This window comes from Acomys minous (genome assembly GCF_964271855.1).
Source record: "Acomys minous genome assembly, chromosome: 7".
Classification (NCBI taxonomy): domain Eukaryota; kingdom Metazoa; phylum Chordata; class Mammalia; order Rodentia; family Muridae; genus Acomys; species Acomys minous.
The window spans coordinates 80,547,135-80,565,017 of record NC_140488.1 but is presented as its reverse complement, the minus strand read 5'-3'; the positions used below and the strand labels follow the sequence as shown (position 1 = coordinate 80,565,017).

General features: G+C 43.9%; 1 protein-coding gene and 1 pseudogene across 2 annotated transcripts; both read left to right on the top strand.

Annotated features, from left to right (window-relative positions):
* Positions 1-3,121: 3,121 nt before the first annotated feature.
* Positions 3,122-5,177, top strand: LOC311601227 (germ cell-less protein-like 1; the record flags this gene model as incomplete). The annotated part of the gene is made up of 1 exon (XM_084788617.1): positions 3,122-5,177. The coding sequence occupies one exon, from the start codon at positions 3,122-3,124 to the stop codon at positions 4,637-4,639; it is 1,518 nt and encodes a 505-aa protein (XP_084644743.1). The 3' UTR covers positions 4,640-5,177.
* An 8,066-nt stretch (positions 5,178-13,243) lies between these two features.
* LOC311601803 (THO complex subunit 4-like) lies at positions 13,244-14,142 on the top strand (annotated as a pseudogene). Its single transcript has one exon. The product of its transcript is annotated as a THO complex subunit 4-like (transcript).
* Positions 14,143-17,883: the final 3,741 nt, after the last annotated feature.

The following is a 17,883-nucleotide window of genomic DNA, read 5'->3' as shown; positions in this document are numbered from 1 at the left end:
CAAACAAAAATACCTCAAAAAATGCCCAAACAGTAGAAAATGAAGCAACCCCTACATACACACATTTCGCAAAATCTAATACCCATTCATGTTTAAAGTCTTGGAGAAATCAGGGATACAAGGCATATGCCTAATCATAGTAAAGGCAATATACAGCAAACATATAGCCAACATCAAACCACATGGAGAGGAACTTAAATCCATTCCACTGAAATCATGGACAAGACAAGGCTGCCCACTCTCTCCGTAGCTCTTCAATATACTACTTTAAGTCCTAGGTAGAACAATAAGACAATGAAAGAAGATCAAGGGGATACAAATTGGAAAGGAAGAAGTCAAAGCATCACTATTTGATAGTATAGATAAGGAACCACAAAAAATCCACCAGAGAACTCCTACAGCTGATAAATACCTTCAGCAAAGCAGCTGGATACAAAATCAACTCAAAAAAGTCAGTAGCCCTCCTGTATTCAAATTACAAATAGGCTGAGAAAGAACTGAGGGAAACCACACCCTTCATAATAGCCACAAATAATATAAGGTGTCTTGGTGTAACTCTGTCCAAGAAAGTGAAAGACTTGTATGAAAAAAACCCTTCAAGTCTCTGAAGAAGGAAATTGAAGAAAATATCAGATGATGGAAAGATTTCCAATGCCCATGGATAGGGAGAATCAACATAGTAAAAATGGCCATCTTACAAAAGAAATCTACTGATTCAATGCAATGCTTATCAAAATACCTACACAACTTCTTACAGACCTTGAAAGATCAATTCTCAACCTCATATGGAAAAACAAAAAATGCAGAATGGCTAAAACTATGCTGTAAAATAAAAGATCTTCTGGAAGAATCTCCATCCCTGATGTTAAGCTGTACTGTAGAGCAACATTTTTAAAATGACATGGTACTGGCATAGAAATAGGCTGCTTGATCAATGGAATCCAATTGAAGACCCAGAAATAAACTCACACACCTATGGACACTTGATTTTTTGACAAAGAAGCCAAAACCATACAATGGAAAAAAGATAACAACTTCAACAAATGGTGCTGGTCTAACTGGATGGCTACATGTAGAAAAATGCAAATTGATCTGTATTTATTACCCTGCACTAAACTAATGTCTAAGTGGACTAAAGACTTCAACATAAAACCAGACACATTAACTCTGTTAGAAGGAAATTGGAGAAGAGTTTTGAACTTGTTGGCACAGCAGAAAATTTCCTGAACAGACTACCAGTAACTCAGGCTCCAAGATCATTAATTAATAAATGGGACATGATGAAACTGAAAACCTTCTGTAAGGCAAAGGATACTGTCAACAGAACAAAACAACAGCCTACAGCCTGGGAGACGATCTTCACCAACCCTAAATCTGACAATGGCCTAATATACAAAGTATGTAAAGAACTCAAGAAATTAAACACCACCAAACCAAATAACCCAATTAAAAAGTGGGGGTAGAGAGCTAAATGGAATTCTCAACAGAGGAATCTCCATTGGCTGAGAAGCACATAAAGAAATGCTCAATGTCCTTATTGATCATGGAAATGAAAATCAAAACAACTCTGAGATTCTTTCTTATAACTATCAGGATGGCTAGGATAACAAAACCTCAAGTGACAGCACATGCTGGCAAGGATGTGGAGAAAGGAGAACACTCCTCCATTGTTCTTGGGAGTGCAGACTTGTACAACCACTTTGGTAATCAATCTGGCGCTTTATTAGAAAATTGAGACTAGTGCTATCTTAAGACCCAGCTATACCACTCCTGGGCATATGCCTGAAAGATGCTCCACCATACAACAAGGACATTTGTTGAACTATATTCTTAGCAGCTTTATTCATAATAGCCAGAATTTGGAAACAACCTAGATGTCCCCCAACTAAAGAATGAATAGACAAACTGTGGTACATTTACATAATGGAATACTGTCCAGCTATTAAAAGCAAAATTGCATGCAAATGAATGGAACTAGAGGTAACTCAGGCCCAGAAAGACAGGAAAGGTATGTACTCAGTTGTAAGTGGATATTAGTCTAACATAGATGTCCTCTGAGAGACTCCACCAATGGGGCATTGGGACAGATAGTGGGACTTGCAGCCAGACTCTGGGCCAATTGCTGAAAGTTTTATGAAAGAGTGGAGGGATGGAAGGACATGGAGGGGCCAGGAGCTCCACAGGGAGTCCATCGTGCCTGGAGGAGCTGGACCTTGGGGCGGGGGCACTGCACAAACTGATGCACTAACCTAGGACAATACACGGAGAGAACCTAGACCCCCTGTTGAGCTGTAGCCTATGGACAGCTAATTCTCCACGTGGGGCCGGTGTCTACCGCTGAACCTCTGACATGCACTTTGCTACACAATTTGATCACTGCCCCCTTGGTAGGACCGCATTATGCGCACGCAGAGGAAGGAATGCAGGCAATCCTGATAAGGCCTGATAGGCTATGTCCAGACAGTTGGGGACAGGCCGCCCCCTGTCAGAGGTCTGGGGCAGGGGAATATTGCAGAAGAGGCAGGAAGAGTGGAATAGGAAGATAAGTGCGTAGGGATAAAAATTGGAATGCGCTGTGAATAAATTATGATAAATAAAATATAAAAAATTGTACAGCTGTAAACATTATTTTTAACAAATATGGTTTAAAATATAGTGGGATAAAGGGCACATATTATCTTTTTTACTGAAGATGGCTTTACTTTCTCTGCTGCTGATACAGTTGCAGAACTTAATAAGGTATGCGAACCATTTGGAGGACAAAGATCGAAGCAAGATGTAGTTTCCAATAATGAAATTATCACTCAAAGTTTGTGTTCATGAGCATAATCAAAGAGGTCCACGCAAAAAGGTATAGATCGAGCCATCAGTCGGTGAAGGGAGCCCAAGAACAGGAAGTTTTGGAGGGAAGGTGCAATGTGTGCTCCTCCAAGGTAGGGGGCGCCGTTCTCTCGCTGGTTTGGTGGTATGCTAGAGTGGCTGTTCTTGGCCGCCATTTTGTCCTCGAGGCTGCGCCGCGCGGTTCGCTGTTCAGCGGCAGTCTCGCTCGAGGATTTGTTTTCGGCCTCTACGCCTGAACGCCTGAGGTGGAAATCCACGGCTTTGCCGTTTATAGGAAGCCATGGGAGCTCTAAACAGTCGAATGAGCTCCAGGCCAAATCAGGCCGCAGAAGAAGAACCTCCCGCGGGTGGAAATGAGGAGGAGGAGCGTGCGGAAGCAGGAGCGGCGGCCGTCCCTGAAGAGCAGGCAAGTCATTCGGGCACAGTCGCCACCGCTAGCCAGCCAGGCCGCAAGCGGAAGGCCGGTCCAGGGGGGACGTTGGCAAAAGTTCCCCATGTGGCATTGACCAGAGAGGAAGTGCTTTTCCTGGGGGGTGAGGACAGTGACGTAAAGATCTGTGCATTTCAAGAGGAATGGTGCTTGCACAGGGCCTACCTATGCCGGTCGGGGTACTTTTCTAGCATGTTCAGTGGTGCCTGGCGGGAGACAAACATGAGTACAATCGAGATGCAGATGCCCGATGAGAACATTGATCGTGACTCTTTCCATGAGGTTTTGGGCTTCTTGTACCGGAGAGCAATTGTAATTCCTCCCTGCCGAGTTGTTGCCACCTTGGCCACAGCCTGTATGCTGCAGTTGGATGAGCTAATTCGGCAGTGTGAGGTGATAATGATGACTTCAGTCAATGCTGAGACTGTGTGCACCTACTACTACTCTGCTGAGATTTATGGGCTCCTGAGTATAAGATATATTTGCCGCCAGTGGCTCTTGGACAACCTGATAACGCGGCAAAATGATGAACTATTGCTAGAAATCAATCTCGATCTCATGAAAGAGCTCATTGCCTCTTCAGATCTCTTGGTGGTTGAAGTGGAGATGGATGTATATACTACCCTGAAAAAGTGGATGTTCCTGCAGCTGGAACTCGCTTCCACAGGATCCGAAAGCGGACTGTTGCCTATAGAACACTTGTGCTTTGCCAAGTACAAAGGCGATTCAGATGGCACCCAGTTTCTGGACTGTGAGCAGGGGAGAGCCTTTGTGCCGGTGTTCCAGCAGCTAAGGCTTGCCTACATCATCTGTGACCCGCCTTCAGCACACATTATTGACCAGGATGGACTTATCCCTGCAACATGGCTGACCCACATATACAAAGAACAATGGCTAACACTTATTCAGGCAGAGCAAAACAGGGAAGTTGGGCCAGTGGATGTCTACATGTCTGACATCTATGGAAACAGCATGAGGTGTGGAGGGAAAATTTGCAAAGGTGAGGAACGCAGCTGGACCTGGACTGGCTTCAACTTTGCCTGGGACTTGGTAGTATGCTACACCAACCAGCGCATTATATTCCGCCGCTGTGCATTGAATGATTCCTGTGGCCTTGGCGCCAACATACTCTGGCAGAGAAAAGTTGCCTTCCGTCTGCGAGTGATCTCATTGGACGAGAATGGAAGAGAGGTTTTCAAAATGGAGGCCGACTATCATGTTCTTTCTCTGAGAAAGAATCAAGAGCTACGGGTTATAAGCCTAGACAACCAGGATACACGTTTCCCCATGTATGTGGCATGTAACTTCCTGTACCTTCCTCAAGAGACTGCTTCTTGCAGTGGCACAAGCAGAAGTCCAAGGAGATAAGCAGCTCTTCCATGGCGTCAAGGGTTGGCAACGTCCTGCGGATTCCACCTGCCTCCGAAACTACCCAGACGTGGCCATCACTGATGATCTGCTTTGTAAGAGTATCTGTTTAAGGAAAGCCCACAAAGTTTAAGACTATCTTGGACTATATGAGAAGCTCCCCCAAACTGCCAAAACATAATTGCACAGTTATTGTGGCAACTTATTCTGGACTACCATCTCTCCATATCTACATACTTTCTGAGAACACCGGACAACTGATAGAAACTGTGAGCTTACATAACCTACTTCTTAGTGAAACATTTTAACAATGCATTTCTTATAGTTTGATAAAGTTAATGTTTAAAGGAATACTTTGACTTCTCTTTCAGCTATATTTAGAACTGCCCTATCCTGCTCACAGTTAACATTCTTTGTCCTCCATTCCTCCCTTCTTCCCTTTGAGTATAGCACTTAGTTTTTATTCATAGGACTTAGTTTTCACAGCACATAGTTTTCATGTACTCTGTGTAAAAAAAGAAAAAAAAAGAAAAAAGAAAGAAATGCACTACAAACTTAATCTTTATGTTGTTGTTCTCAAAACTAATAATACGGTAATATTAGTTTTATTTGCATTTTTAAGAAGATATTTCAAAATCTATAGCACTATATTTGGGGCGTGATCCATGGAAGCAGTTTCATTATATAGTTATGTTCATTTACTAACGTTTAAATGTTTACAAGTATGCATGTACCATTGAGCTTCAGAAATGTTTGCTGTTCAAGTTATATTTGGATCACAGCGTATAACAAGTTGTACAGTGGTTTGATAGTATATGGATCTGGATTCAACTTCAAGCCCTAAGAAATACTGTATTTGGAAAATACGCTCCATTTAAAGAGTAAGAATCGGAACATAATCTTTGGAATAGAATAGCTAAGAATTACAGTGAGAAGTGCTTTCTATTCTGAAGTGGGATAAAGGGCTGTTTAGTAATCTAAGGAGTAAGTAGAAAGTATTTTTGTCTGAAAAGGAGAGAACTGTTTGTCACAATTTAAATTTTTTTGGTTTATGGTTACTGTTAACTTGAAAACTGTCACCACTTTACCTCTTACCAGACTTTCTACTTCTCACTGATTGATTTTTGTGGTTAAATGATGCCAAATAATTTAGCTCAGTTCAAGAATCCATACAAATAAGTATATATTTAGAAAGAATGTAAAAACTAATACAAACTGAAAGAATAAAATAACCGACATTTAAAAAGTTTTACTTAGGTAAGAAAGAATTTTCCTTATGGGTTTATATTTCTCTTCCCAATTAAATCAAAACCTTTGTTCTTTGGGAAGAAATTGCTTTATTATTATTTTTTATCATTAGAGAGACTTGAAAGACATTGCTACACCAAGCCTACATATTAGTGTTCCACCAATAACTTAGGGTAAGTAATATGAAACGGCTAAAAGCCAACCCTTTGTTTTTGGCTTTTAATTTGGTATTTTTCTCCTGAAGTATTTCCTTATACTCTATTTACCTAGCTAGCTGCAAGCAAAAAACCTTGCTTCATTTTAAAAATGAAGTTGTGGGCCCCTTTATAGTTTCCAGGCCTCTTGGCATGTCCACATAAATACAGATATACAACAGTTAGAACCTAGGATCTACATACGAAGGAGAATGATATGTTTGTCTTTATGAGCCTGGGTTACGTGGATTAATATATTCAGTTTTTTTCATTTTACTTGAAATTTTGTAATTTTGTTTTGCTTTATAGGAGAATAACAATTCATTGTGTATGTGTACCACATTTACCTTATCTGTTTATCTGTTGATAGACCTTTATTCTTTGATTGATTTCATTTTCTTATTGTTGTGGAAAAAAACAATAAACTTAGCTGTACAAGTATCTCTGTGGTGGGAGGTAGTGTTCTTTGGGAACATAGTCAGGAGTGTTGTGGTTGGGCCACATGGTAAGGGAAGGTGGTATGAAACTAGAAAGGGGAATGGGAGGGGCAGCATGGTACAGAGAAGGAATGAGCTCAGGGGATGGAAATGTGGAGTGAGATGAGGGTGGGAGAAACCAAAACTAAATATATAAGTAAATTCTATAAGGAAACCCGTCATATTTTTCTGCTAAATAAATAACAAAAAATAATTAAAAACATATAAAATAAAGCTATGGGGAAAATAGTCTAGGGTGGACAAGTCACGTTTATAAGGATGACAAGTTGCTGTGGATAGGAAGGGCCTGGATGCTACCGTGGACTTTCACATGTGTAACAGGTGCTTGTGATAGTGACGGAGCCTGGAGGCCACTGTGCATTTTGATGTGCTGATAGATGCCACAGGAAGCCATATGTCCCTTCTGCCAGAAGTAAGGGAAATGACTCCTTCGGCCACTGGGAGCTGGTTTCCTAAGTTCCCGAGGAATAATGGCTTTTGTCTAACCACCAGAATCCCCCCTATAATCCATATGGACTGCTTGAAAGCTAACATAACAGCCTCTTGTTGATGATGTAATCTTTGACTGCTTCAACTGGGCAGGGTCATAGTAGGGGGCCCGAGAGGAGGCCAGAGAGTCAAAGGCCTGGGGAGTAGGGATGGGGCAATCACCAGAAGCATGTGGTTCACTGTCCCAGCCTGAAGAGACAGGGATCACGTCACAGTGGCTGGACTGGTTTACAGTAAGTATTCTGCAGGTCCAAGCAGGTTCTGTTACAGCAGGTTCTGTAAGACCACCTGGGGCTGGTGTGGCCCAGGCTATTTTAGAGCAGTTTGCAGGCCCTAGATGATGTCTGTTAGTTGAGTGGAAATCTGCTAGGACAGAACTGGAGTAGGGAAAGAAAGTATTAGCATGATCAATGTCTGTCATCTGCACTGAAATCTTCATTGTAGGAAAGCTGGTGATAAGTATCTATAAACAGCTAGAGTAGTTAAAAACCTGAAAAAGTATCAGTATAAGATAACCATAAAAATGTACTTGTAATAAGACAGAAATTTCTTGGCAGGAAAGAGAATAAAGGCTAAGAGTTTGAGATACCCAAAAGTTGGTTCTGGGTTAAAAGTATCAATGCTCCTCCCTCTGTCCAGAGATGCATGCATTACAGTGAGTAATGCTTGTAAGTCTATATTTAGAAAAACAAAAAAGGAAAGTTAAAATTTTGTACCTGTAACTGGAATAATTGTGTTTTATCAGGCCAGTGTTTTATCAAGGCCAGATTATTGCCTTATAGAACTCTATTCATTAATGTGTTAAAATTCTGAACTTTGAAGTCTTAACATCATACACACACACACACACACACACACACACACACACACACACATATATATACATACAATATTTGAGTCTTATTTTTAACATACATAAAATCAGTTTCTCAGAAAAGTACAATTTGCATTCACAAACCTTACATCACTTATTTAGACCTTTCCAACTTACAGAAACCTTTTTTTATTACTTGGACTGGAAACATCTAGTCCTATAGTTCAGCTTAAGCTCATTTCTAGACATATAGGCATTCTGAGTGGTAACACTTTTCTGTCTGTCTGGTCTGTATCCAGGTCTACCTTAGTGTATCTTTGCATCTCATTTGTCTGTCTCTTGCTCAATCTTTTTTTTAACACTGTGTAAATTGATGACATGAGCACTCCACTGTATGGGAAGGTTTTACTGTAGCTATGCGATAGCAGCCAGGGGCGTGTGGAAGAGTCCAGAGCTAAGGGAGGAAGTAGACTTAGTGTTGCCAGCAGACTGGACACGGTCAGGGCTATTTGCGAGAAAGGAGAGTAGCAGGGGATGGAGTATATAAAGAAAGCATCCTGAGAGTAGCAAGAGCAGGAACAGAGAGAGCTCAGTGAGCTGGGTTACGAGAAGGGTGGGTAGCTGCCGGGAGGGAAGGGTCAGGGGATGGCTATAGAGGTTTTCAGAAGGATTCCATGTACTTGTAGGTAGGGGCTGAGGGAGCCTTGAGGCTAGCATGGGCTTAGATATGCTGATAGGCACTACCAAGGATGCCCATCGGAGAGCCATCTGTCCCTTTTGCCAGAGGTAAGAGAAGTGACTCCTTTTGGTAGACAGGAGCTGGCTTCACAAGTTCCTGAGGAATGCTGACTTTTACCTAACCACCAGAAACCCTCCTGTAGTCCAGCTTGAGCTTACTTTTTAGATACTTGAACTGCATTTTGGAGTTTAGGGAATTGGAGTTTCCTTTGTAACTAACAGATACTATCTGCACTAACATCTTTATTTTCACATTTCTGGCTGTCTCCGTGAGTGTGTGTGTGTGTGTGTGTGTGTGTGTGTGTGTGTGTGTGTGTGTGTGTGTGTGTGTTTCTCTGTGTGAGTGTGTGTGTCTATCTGTCCCTGACAGGAAATATAATAAACTTATTACATGCGTAAGAAATGCAAGTATCAGAATCTCATCTGTCTTCCATGATCTCTGTTTCTACTTCTGACCATGCTGTGCAGAGAGCATTCAGCAATTAGGATGTCACAGGAGATTTTGCCTTTGAAATATGCTCAATTTATTCACACAAACATTCCTTACAATACCATGCTGCAATCTTATGTAAACAGGCATCCCACCTAGTGAGCAGGGGAGAAAAAGCCAGCCAGTCCTGCAGTGAACCTTCTCTGATGAGGGCTCTTCTGAAGTAAGCTCAACCAGAAACCAGTGGGATGGCCCTCCTTTGTAGCAGGCAGGGAGGAAGGCAGTGTTGGAAGTCCCAGAAGGCCTTTGGAAGCGGCAGCCAGCCACTAGTACTGAAGGCAGGCATTTGTCAACTCAGCAACAGTTCTGGAAATTCAAGGGTTGTTGAAGCCAGAGTCACAGAGTGGCCACTTTCAAAGTCCCCTTTGCACATGGGAATCAGTGCAGAGACTTGAGGTGCTGTGTCTCAGGAGCAGAGCAGTGATAGCCTGGAGTCCTCTCCAAAGTTCTAGATTTTGTATAGTCCAGAGAGAGTTTTCTGCTAGAAGGGTCCACAGCATAGGGCTGACTCATTAGCACACCAGCACTCATTGGGGCTGATTCATTAGCATATCAGAGCCTGCCTTAAGCTTGGCTTGACCTGCCTCATATCTGTTTCATAGCAGAGCTGCCTTGTGGTTGACTCCTTAACATTTTGCAAGTGTTCCATATTCTAAGTCACACAAAATGGTTTTCAAGTTATACAAAAGTTATACTTATATTCCTAACATGCTCTTAGTTCTGTTGATCTATCTCTGCACTGTCTCGCTTGCTATCTTACTTTTCTTTCTGTCTTTCTGAACATCTTTCATCCTTTCTGTGTCTAACCATTTACACACTGCCTGTCACTTCTGTATAAATCACTGCCTGTCTCTTCCTGCATTTGTTTTTCTATTTCCTGTTTCTTGGATTCTATACCTTGTTCTACCTCTAACTGTCTGTAGCTTTTCAAAGTATCCTTGTCCGCCTGCCGTTTAAAATGTGCATTTATCTCTACCCATGCATTGGTCTGTCCCTGCCTGCTTGACTGTTAGGTCCAAAGCAGGCTCCCAAAATGGCATTTCTCCTGACAGTGTCCTAAGATAATGGCCTAAGTCTAATCCAAGGCAGGACTCTAAGAAAACAGAATTGTTATTAGGTAAACAGAAGACTAAACTCAGCATTATCCAGGGATCCCATAAGGTGGGTCTCTGTTGACCAGGAAAGCCACTATGTCCCTTATCTGGCCCCAATGTTTAACTACCTCTAGCAAGGGCAACTAGTTCCTGATTAGCTCAAACGTCTGGCAACAGATTGAAGTCCTCATGTTAACCTCTAGACTGTTCTGCCTCCCACCACCACCGCTACCATAGTCCCAACAAATCTGGTAAGGCTTTCCCCACTGGCTTCTTTGCTCTACTCTCAGAGGCAACATAGTAGTAGTTTGTTCCCTCAAAAAACTTTTCTTTGTATACAACACTAGAGCGGTCTACTGTTACAGGGAGCTCACCAAAGGTGACCACTCAGACACACTTTATAGCCAATTGAAAGCCTTGGTCGTAGACCTATGGGAGGGGAATAGGGTGAAAGCGGGAGGGAAGGAGGAACAGGAGGATACAAGTGATGGGATAACAATTTAGATGTAATCTGAATAAATTAATAAGATAAAATTTAAGAAATAAAAATAACTTCAATAACAAAAGGAAATCTTTATTCCAGCCAGCTGGGATTACACTAGGTTATTTGGGGACCCAAGTGTACCATGACCATTTAGACTAAGGGGCTTTTTAAAGCAAAACCACATACTGTTATCTCACTCAGCAGCTACAGAGGGAGGCTTGCCCAAGCAGACAGTTTAACAGAAGCTAAGTTAGCTGGGGAATCTTGACCTCAGATCCTAGAATAGAGTTGGGTAGTTTTGTGTGGGATTATCCGTTAAGGAGATCAAATTCTAGTTAAACCTGAAATGAACCCAGCAAGAATACAAAAGGAGGGATTCTCTGCACGGTCTTGCCCTGTGGCATTAGTTTGGTGGTTCCACTATGCCTTTGCTTACACTGACCGACAGTGTCTTATCAGCCCGGCTGTCCCGTTTCTGGATAGTTATTTCCCTGGTACCATAGTATCTCTTACTATATCCTGTCTCTGTCTATCCTCAGGAAACAGGATTTGAAATGAGATTTCAATTCTGTGCACACACCTTCTCCTATGATGTGGCCTAAGTGTTTCCATAGTCCATGAAGAAAACATGGGTAAGCAGTCCAGTGACTCACATCCAAAGAGGCAAGGTTTATAAATGAACAAATGGAAGAGAAAGTGTCAAAGTAAACATTATTAGATGATATTGGGTTCTGTAGCAGAATTTTAGCAGAGCCATTGTACCGGGCCTGAATCTGGAGTGATGGCACCTAAACTTGAAGTGGCCTTTTGTCAGTGATTGCTACCGGCAATTTTACGGGCTTACTCCTCTGAAGGATTCTCACACAGTCCCAGAAGATCAGAAAGTCTCCTGTGGCTGAGAACTGATTAGGTGAAGGGTCTTTCAAGACAACCCCTAGATCAGATAAGAGGTTTTGGTATGAGGAAACTGACTTGCTAAAGGTGCCTCTTGGTAACAATAAAAAGAGGCTCTAGGGAGCTGTCAGTGTTGATTCCCTGAGAGCTTGATCCCCCTGCTGCTGAGAAGCCTGACTTCATCCTGCAGTGGCTTTCTTTTCTTTGATCAATAGTCTGGTGTAACCCATAACACTGACAGGTTTTTGTCCTCACCTTCATGCTTCCATGAAAGCCCTGGTACCAGGCGCTGAGTCTCTCCTGGCACTTAACCAGGATAAGCCCCTGACCTCATTGAGTGTGTTGAAGAGCCACTGGATGGTTTGTGTCTTCCTCTAGTCCTCCCTGAGTCCTGGGGATGCCCACAACTACAGGTTGCAGTGACATTTTTCCTTCCCCTTCTTGTCCATGGGAATGGTGGCTTCCATACACTCTCATTTCCCCATGGATACCTTCTAGAAAACTTCCAGGGTCTACACCCTGCACCTGGCCAGAAGGGCCCCAAATTTATTCATTTTTGCAATCAAATTTGGCTTCAATATCTCTTAGATCACAAATCCAAAGGGCCACCTGGCAGCACCCTAGCTCTCAATATGATTCAGGACCTTTACAAATATGGCAAGTGATGAGGAAACGGAAAGAGATTCCTCATTCCCTGTTTCTCTCTTCTCTACTCTGATCCCTATTTGTTTTTGTCTGGGCTTCCCTTTGCCCCCACACATGGTGCAAATGTCCTGCCTTTCAAATAAGAGTTGATGGCTCTGTAAAGTTGTTGAAAAGTGGGAGCCAGGAGCTGGACCTAGCAGGAGGAAGAGAAATCAAAGGAAAAAAGGAATAAGCCAGCTACAGGGTACACACCCTCCCACACACACCCTTGGCAGGCTGGTGCATCTCTCAGCTCCCTCCTGCAGTGTCCTCTGTCTACAGCCAGGGCTCAAAAATTTCCTATCTCTAAGCCTTCCTTGCTATCAGCTTACTGGATTCAGTTTTACAAGTATTCAGGTGTCTCTTAGATGTGGGTGGCATTAGACTGTTGTTTTATGCTGTCTCACTTTAATTAAAAGCTGGGTCTGGAGTTCCGGTATGGCACCCCCTCCTCTAAACCCAAGTGTGCTTGCTTAGAAGTTTCATCCAAAATCTCTCTTCCATGTTAGGTGAGCTACCTGACTATGTGACAAGGAAAGGAGATCAAAACAAAGATACAGACAGACAATTCCCAATGAGGAGTATTGCTACTCATGTGGTACTCTTGATTTTGGTTAAACTCTCTAAAACTTTGCTAAGGTATAAATCTTACCTCAAGATTTGTAAGCATATTGGCTATGATTAAACCTAGCAAAATCTGTAACAAAAAAGGCTAACTTAAAACTCTTAACACCAGAGTTGATAGTTAAAAATCTACATATAGGCAATTTTAAAGGGACCATGTGGCTTGCTGCTGCCATATTAGTTGCTATTCCTCCATCAAGATGGACGCAGTCACGTGGCTGACAGCCGTTTTTGTCAGGGTTGGGAAGAATGAACTTTCATATGTGGCCTCACTCCTGTCTTGGTTAAAAGTGAACATACAAGGACACAACATGCTGACACGCAGCCTCGATCCGAGGCCGGTCTCTGCCCACCATGGCCGACAAAATGGATATGTCTTTGGATGACATCATTAAGCTGAACCAGAGCCAGCTAGGTGGCTGCGGCAGGGCCAGGGGTCTCAGCAGGGCCGGCTCACAGGGCAGCCTTGGTGGTGCAGTGCAGGCAGCCACGCGGGTAAACCGAGGCCGTTGGCCCACGAGGAACCCGCCCGCCACAGCTTGAGGCTCTGCAGGCGGCCATGGCGGGAGAGGAGGCAGTGGCAGATGAAGAAACCAGCGGGCACCATACAGCCCACCGAAACAGCTCCTGGACAAGTGGCAACAGGACCAGTTTGGTAGCGGCTTCGGGTGTGGAGCCGGCGTGGAGATGCGTGGGAAGCTGCCGGTATCAAACCTGGACTTCAGAGTGTCAGATGCTGATATTCAGGAACTTTTTGCTGAATTTAGAACGTTGAAGAAAGCAGCGGCGCACTATGATCGCTCTGGACGAAATTTAGGGACAGCAGATGTGCACTTTGAACGGAAGGCCCGATGACCTGAAGGCTATGAAACAGTACAAGGGCGTCCCTCTGCATGGCCGTCCTAGGAACATCTAGCTTGTCACATCCCAGATTGAGGCACAGCGAAGACCTGCACAAAGCGTAAACGGAGGTGGCATGACAAGAAACCGTGGGTCTGGGGGTTTTCGTGGTGGTGGCACCAGGAGAGGAACCCGTGGAGGCAGCCTGGGAAGAGGTAGAGGCACCGGTAGGAACTCAAAGCAGCAACTTTCTGCTGAAGAGCTGGACGCACAGCTGGATGCTTATAACGCAAGGATGGACACCAGCTAAACAGCCGAGCAAATCCGCCCACCTAACAGGACCCAGAAGCCTAGGCCGTGATCCCTAGAGGGAGGGTTGGCAACTGGACTGTGCAGACAATGGTGGATTTGTTTCTTTCCCCCCCCTTCTTGTAAAATAGGATCTAAAAACTCATGTAAAGCCTTCTTCCCCCCCTTTTTCTGAAACAGACCTGTTTTTGTTTGTTTGTTTGTTTTTCTGAAACAGACCTGTTTTGTACTGAGTTGTTTTGGGGATAAATTTTACTGATTGCTGTTGTGGAGAAGGTGGTATTTTCACCTTTGCCATAATAAAATAGAAATGTATGTTAAAAAAAAAAGTGAACATACGGCATAAGCCAGCCACGGAAAGAAACAACTCCTGTCTCTGAGGCCCAAACCAGATGATTCCTGTACTATTTTTAGTTATGTCACCCGAGCCTCCCCATTACCAGCTTCAGCCCTCATTCCCACCTTCCCCTGTCTGGCCTCTTTGGTCTCCCTTTCTTCCTTCTCAGCAATAGACCACCCAAATCAACCCTCTCTCTAGCACCCGCTTTCAGGCCATTGGCAGCCCTTAGTCCTCCTGCTAATGGGTCCTGTTCCACCAAGGGACTCCCTTTACCTCACTCACCAGGGCCTAAACCAGCCATGGTTCTCTCTTTGCAGGAGGTTGCTGAGGTGCACAGCATGGTCAGGGTACACATATCCTTCCCATTAAGTGAACTCTTTCAAATAGAAAAAAAGATTGGGGCCTACACTGCTAACTCCTCCACCTTTATTGAAGAATACCAAAATACTACCCAATCTTACAACCTCACCTTTCATGACATTTATGATTCTCACCAACCACCTTCTCCCAGAAGAGTGCAGGCAGGTCTGGGACCAAGCTGTGGCTCATGCAGACAAAATCTACCAAACTAATGCTTCCTATCCAGTCACGGCTGAGGCAGTCCCCAACTGGAACCCTGAATGGAATTACAGTATGCCAGGAGCCATCTGTGCTAGGGCTCAATTTATAAATTGCTTTCTGGCTGGTCTCTATGAGACCTCCCTTAACGTGGTAAATTATGAAAAAAGAAAAAAATACCCAAGAGTTCCTTCAGGACAGACACCAAAACCCATCTCAGTTCCTAGCCTGCCTCACAAAGGCCAGTTTGCAGTATACCAATCTGGATCTCAAGTCTCCAGAAGGGAAAAAAATCCTTATGACTTACTTCCTCTCCCAGAGTTTCCCTCGTATTATGGCCTAACTTACACGACTTAGAAAAAGGACCCCTAACTCCACAGGCATAAGTCTTAGCAGTGGCCGTCAAGGTATACCACAGGAGATAGGAAAAAGCCTCAAAACAAAAATACCTGATGATGGCTAAGACCATTCAGCAGGGCATAATAGCTGCCTAGGCTCCCAAAGCCTGAGAGCCTCCAGGTCCTGTCTCAAATGCAGTCAGGAGACCTCCTGACTGGGCCTGGGCCTGTCTAAACCCTCAGAAACCATTCTGACTATGCCCCCAGTGCCATCAAGAGGGACACTGGCCTATGGACTGTCCTTACTTCCTTCCCGGTGTGAGGGCATCAAGCCCAGATCACCGTCTTCCTTCTCTGAACTGCACAATCTGACATACCTTCTTTCATGCTGGCTTCCCAGGTGAGTACCTGGGTGTGGGAAACCCAAAACCCCACTAGAGTCAAAGGCCATTCCCCTCTCATTCAATGATAAAACCCTTTCACTCTCAATCGAGGGTGAAAGGTAAGAGTAGACTGCCCACCTGATTCTGGTTGTTTGGCAAGTTTTGTCTGTCTGTTTTCTGTGTGTGGATGGGTCTGTTTTCTGGTGGGTGTGTGTGTAAGTTTCGTTGTAAACTTGGGAGCTGAGACTGTAATCAGTCAGGCTCCTTTGAATGTATGAATGATGGAGGCCTACTGCATGCTTTGTTCTTACCAGTCTTCTTTGAGTGTGTGAGCTTGCTGTGATGTGTGTTTATTGGTTTTGGTTTTGGTTTCTCTGTCACTGCCGGCCACCAGCCACCACTGCTACCACTGTTTGCTGTGCGTGCTTTCATGGCCGGAGCTCAGAATTTATCTTTGGCTTTTCTGGTCACTGGCTTGACTTTATAAAAGAATTTTTAAAACTTGCTTGTTTGCTAAAGTATTAAAACTGCACCTGCATGAATTCATATATAAAAATGCACCTCTGCCCCACCCCTCACCTAGGCAGCATGGGAGAGCTGGGCCAGAGGGTGTGACAGCAGCAGAGCTGGCCCTGTCCCTATCCTGGGCAGTGCTGGAAAGTTGTCCCAGATCATATGAGCATGGGAGAACCAGTCTTTCCTCTTGTTTGCCACTGCAACAAGGAGAGATGGCCCTGTTCTTTGCCTGGGCAAAGTGGGAGAGATGGCCCTGGTGATTTGAGCCTAGGAGAGGTGATGGGCTGAGCAACACAGCTACCACCCAGGCCCAGCTCCAGGGCTTTGGGTTGGCCAATTCCAATATCTACCCATCTATGAGCTGCTGGAGTGCATGCTGTAGAACAAAAGCTGCAGCCGCTCCATGATACAGGACAGCCACAGCATACCCAAGAGGAATCCCAGGGAGGATCTAGTATTGATAGTGTAGCACAAGCCAGAGGCCTCAAACCAAACCAATGCTCACTGCAATGAACATTTGCAAGCAAAGCTCTTTGGCCGATAGGGTACACTGTGTGACACAGAGTAGCTTCCTCAATGAGATGTTTATATTTTGTTTTGTTTTTATTTTGTTTTTGTTTGTTTTTTTTTTGGCAGGGGAGGTTGCAAGAGTAGAGGGAAGATATCGGGGGAGGGGGAGATGAATGGTATTGGGGTACATGATGTGACATTCACAAAAAAAAAAAGAATGTACCACTGGCTGCAGCCTAACTTCCTATTCGTGAATCAAAAGAAGTTCAGCTTCATTTCACCCATTACTGTCTCCTGTCCTCACCACCTGTCTTACCTCCTAATGCAAGAGTCTCCAAACGCCGCTGCCTCCCTGAGTTCTCTCCTCAGTTAGCTTTGGTAGAGGATGCTGACTGACTCAGTTTGCTGGTTTGATATCTAAATTTGTTCTTCCTATCTTCACCTGTCTAGTGTAGCTCTTACATATGGATGTTTAATTTCCAAGAGACCCCTACTTCTAACCAACAGTCTGTCCTAAGATAGTCAGGAAAGTGGTCAAAGGTCGATGTAGTGCACAGCAACTTCCTTTATCCATCTGGTCACTAGGGTTTACCCCCATGCCTGCTTTCTCTATGACCAAAAGGAATATTACTGTAGAAAGTGCCCAGAAACCTAAAAAGTTTACCCATATTGGTCCTGCAAATACCTTGGTGTCCCTGGACCAATCCTAAATGCATATCAGCGACTGAATAACACTCTGCCTCGATGCTGTGGAGAGTTCTGATTGTGTATCCCTCCTGGGTCAAAGTCATGGCCACCATATGTAGCTTCAGCCATTGGACTCTTAGACTTTCTCACTTTGCCTTTCATTAACTGCTCTAAGGCGAATTATCACAACCACCCTTTATCTCTCCCATTCCTCTCTCTCTGCCATTGTAGACCGTTTTAACTCCTCAGAGTCACGCTTTATGGGCACACTGGGTCCCTCAGACTGTAATAATACTTTGACTCTGAGCACTGCTGTCTGGAGCCATTTTTTTCAAGTGCTTAACAGAGGCAGGTCAGAGAACTTACGACCTTGGCTTGCAAACTCTCACACAACCTCGAGGACTTGACAAGATACTTGTGTTGGCTAACTTCCTAGATAAGAAAGTTATTTATTAGTTCCAGGTGTTGATGTGAGCTTGATGTACTTCTTTAGCCTTGAGATGAAAGAAGTGT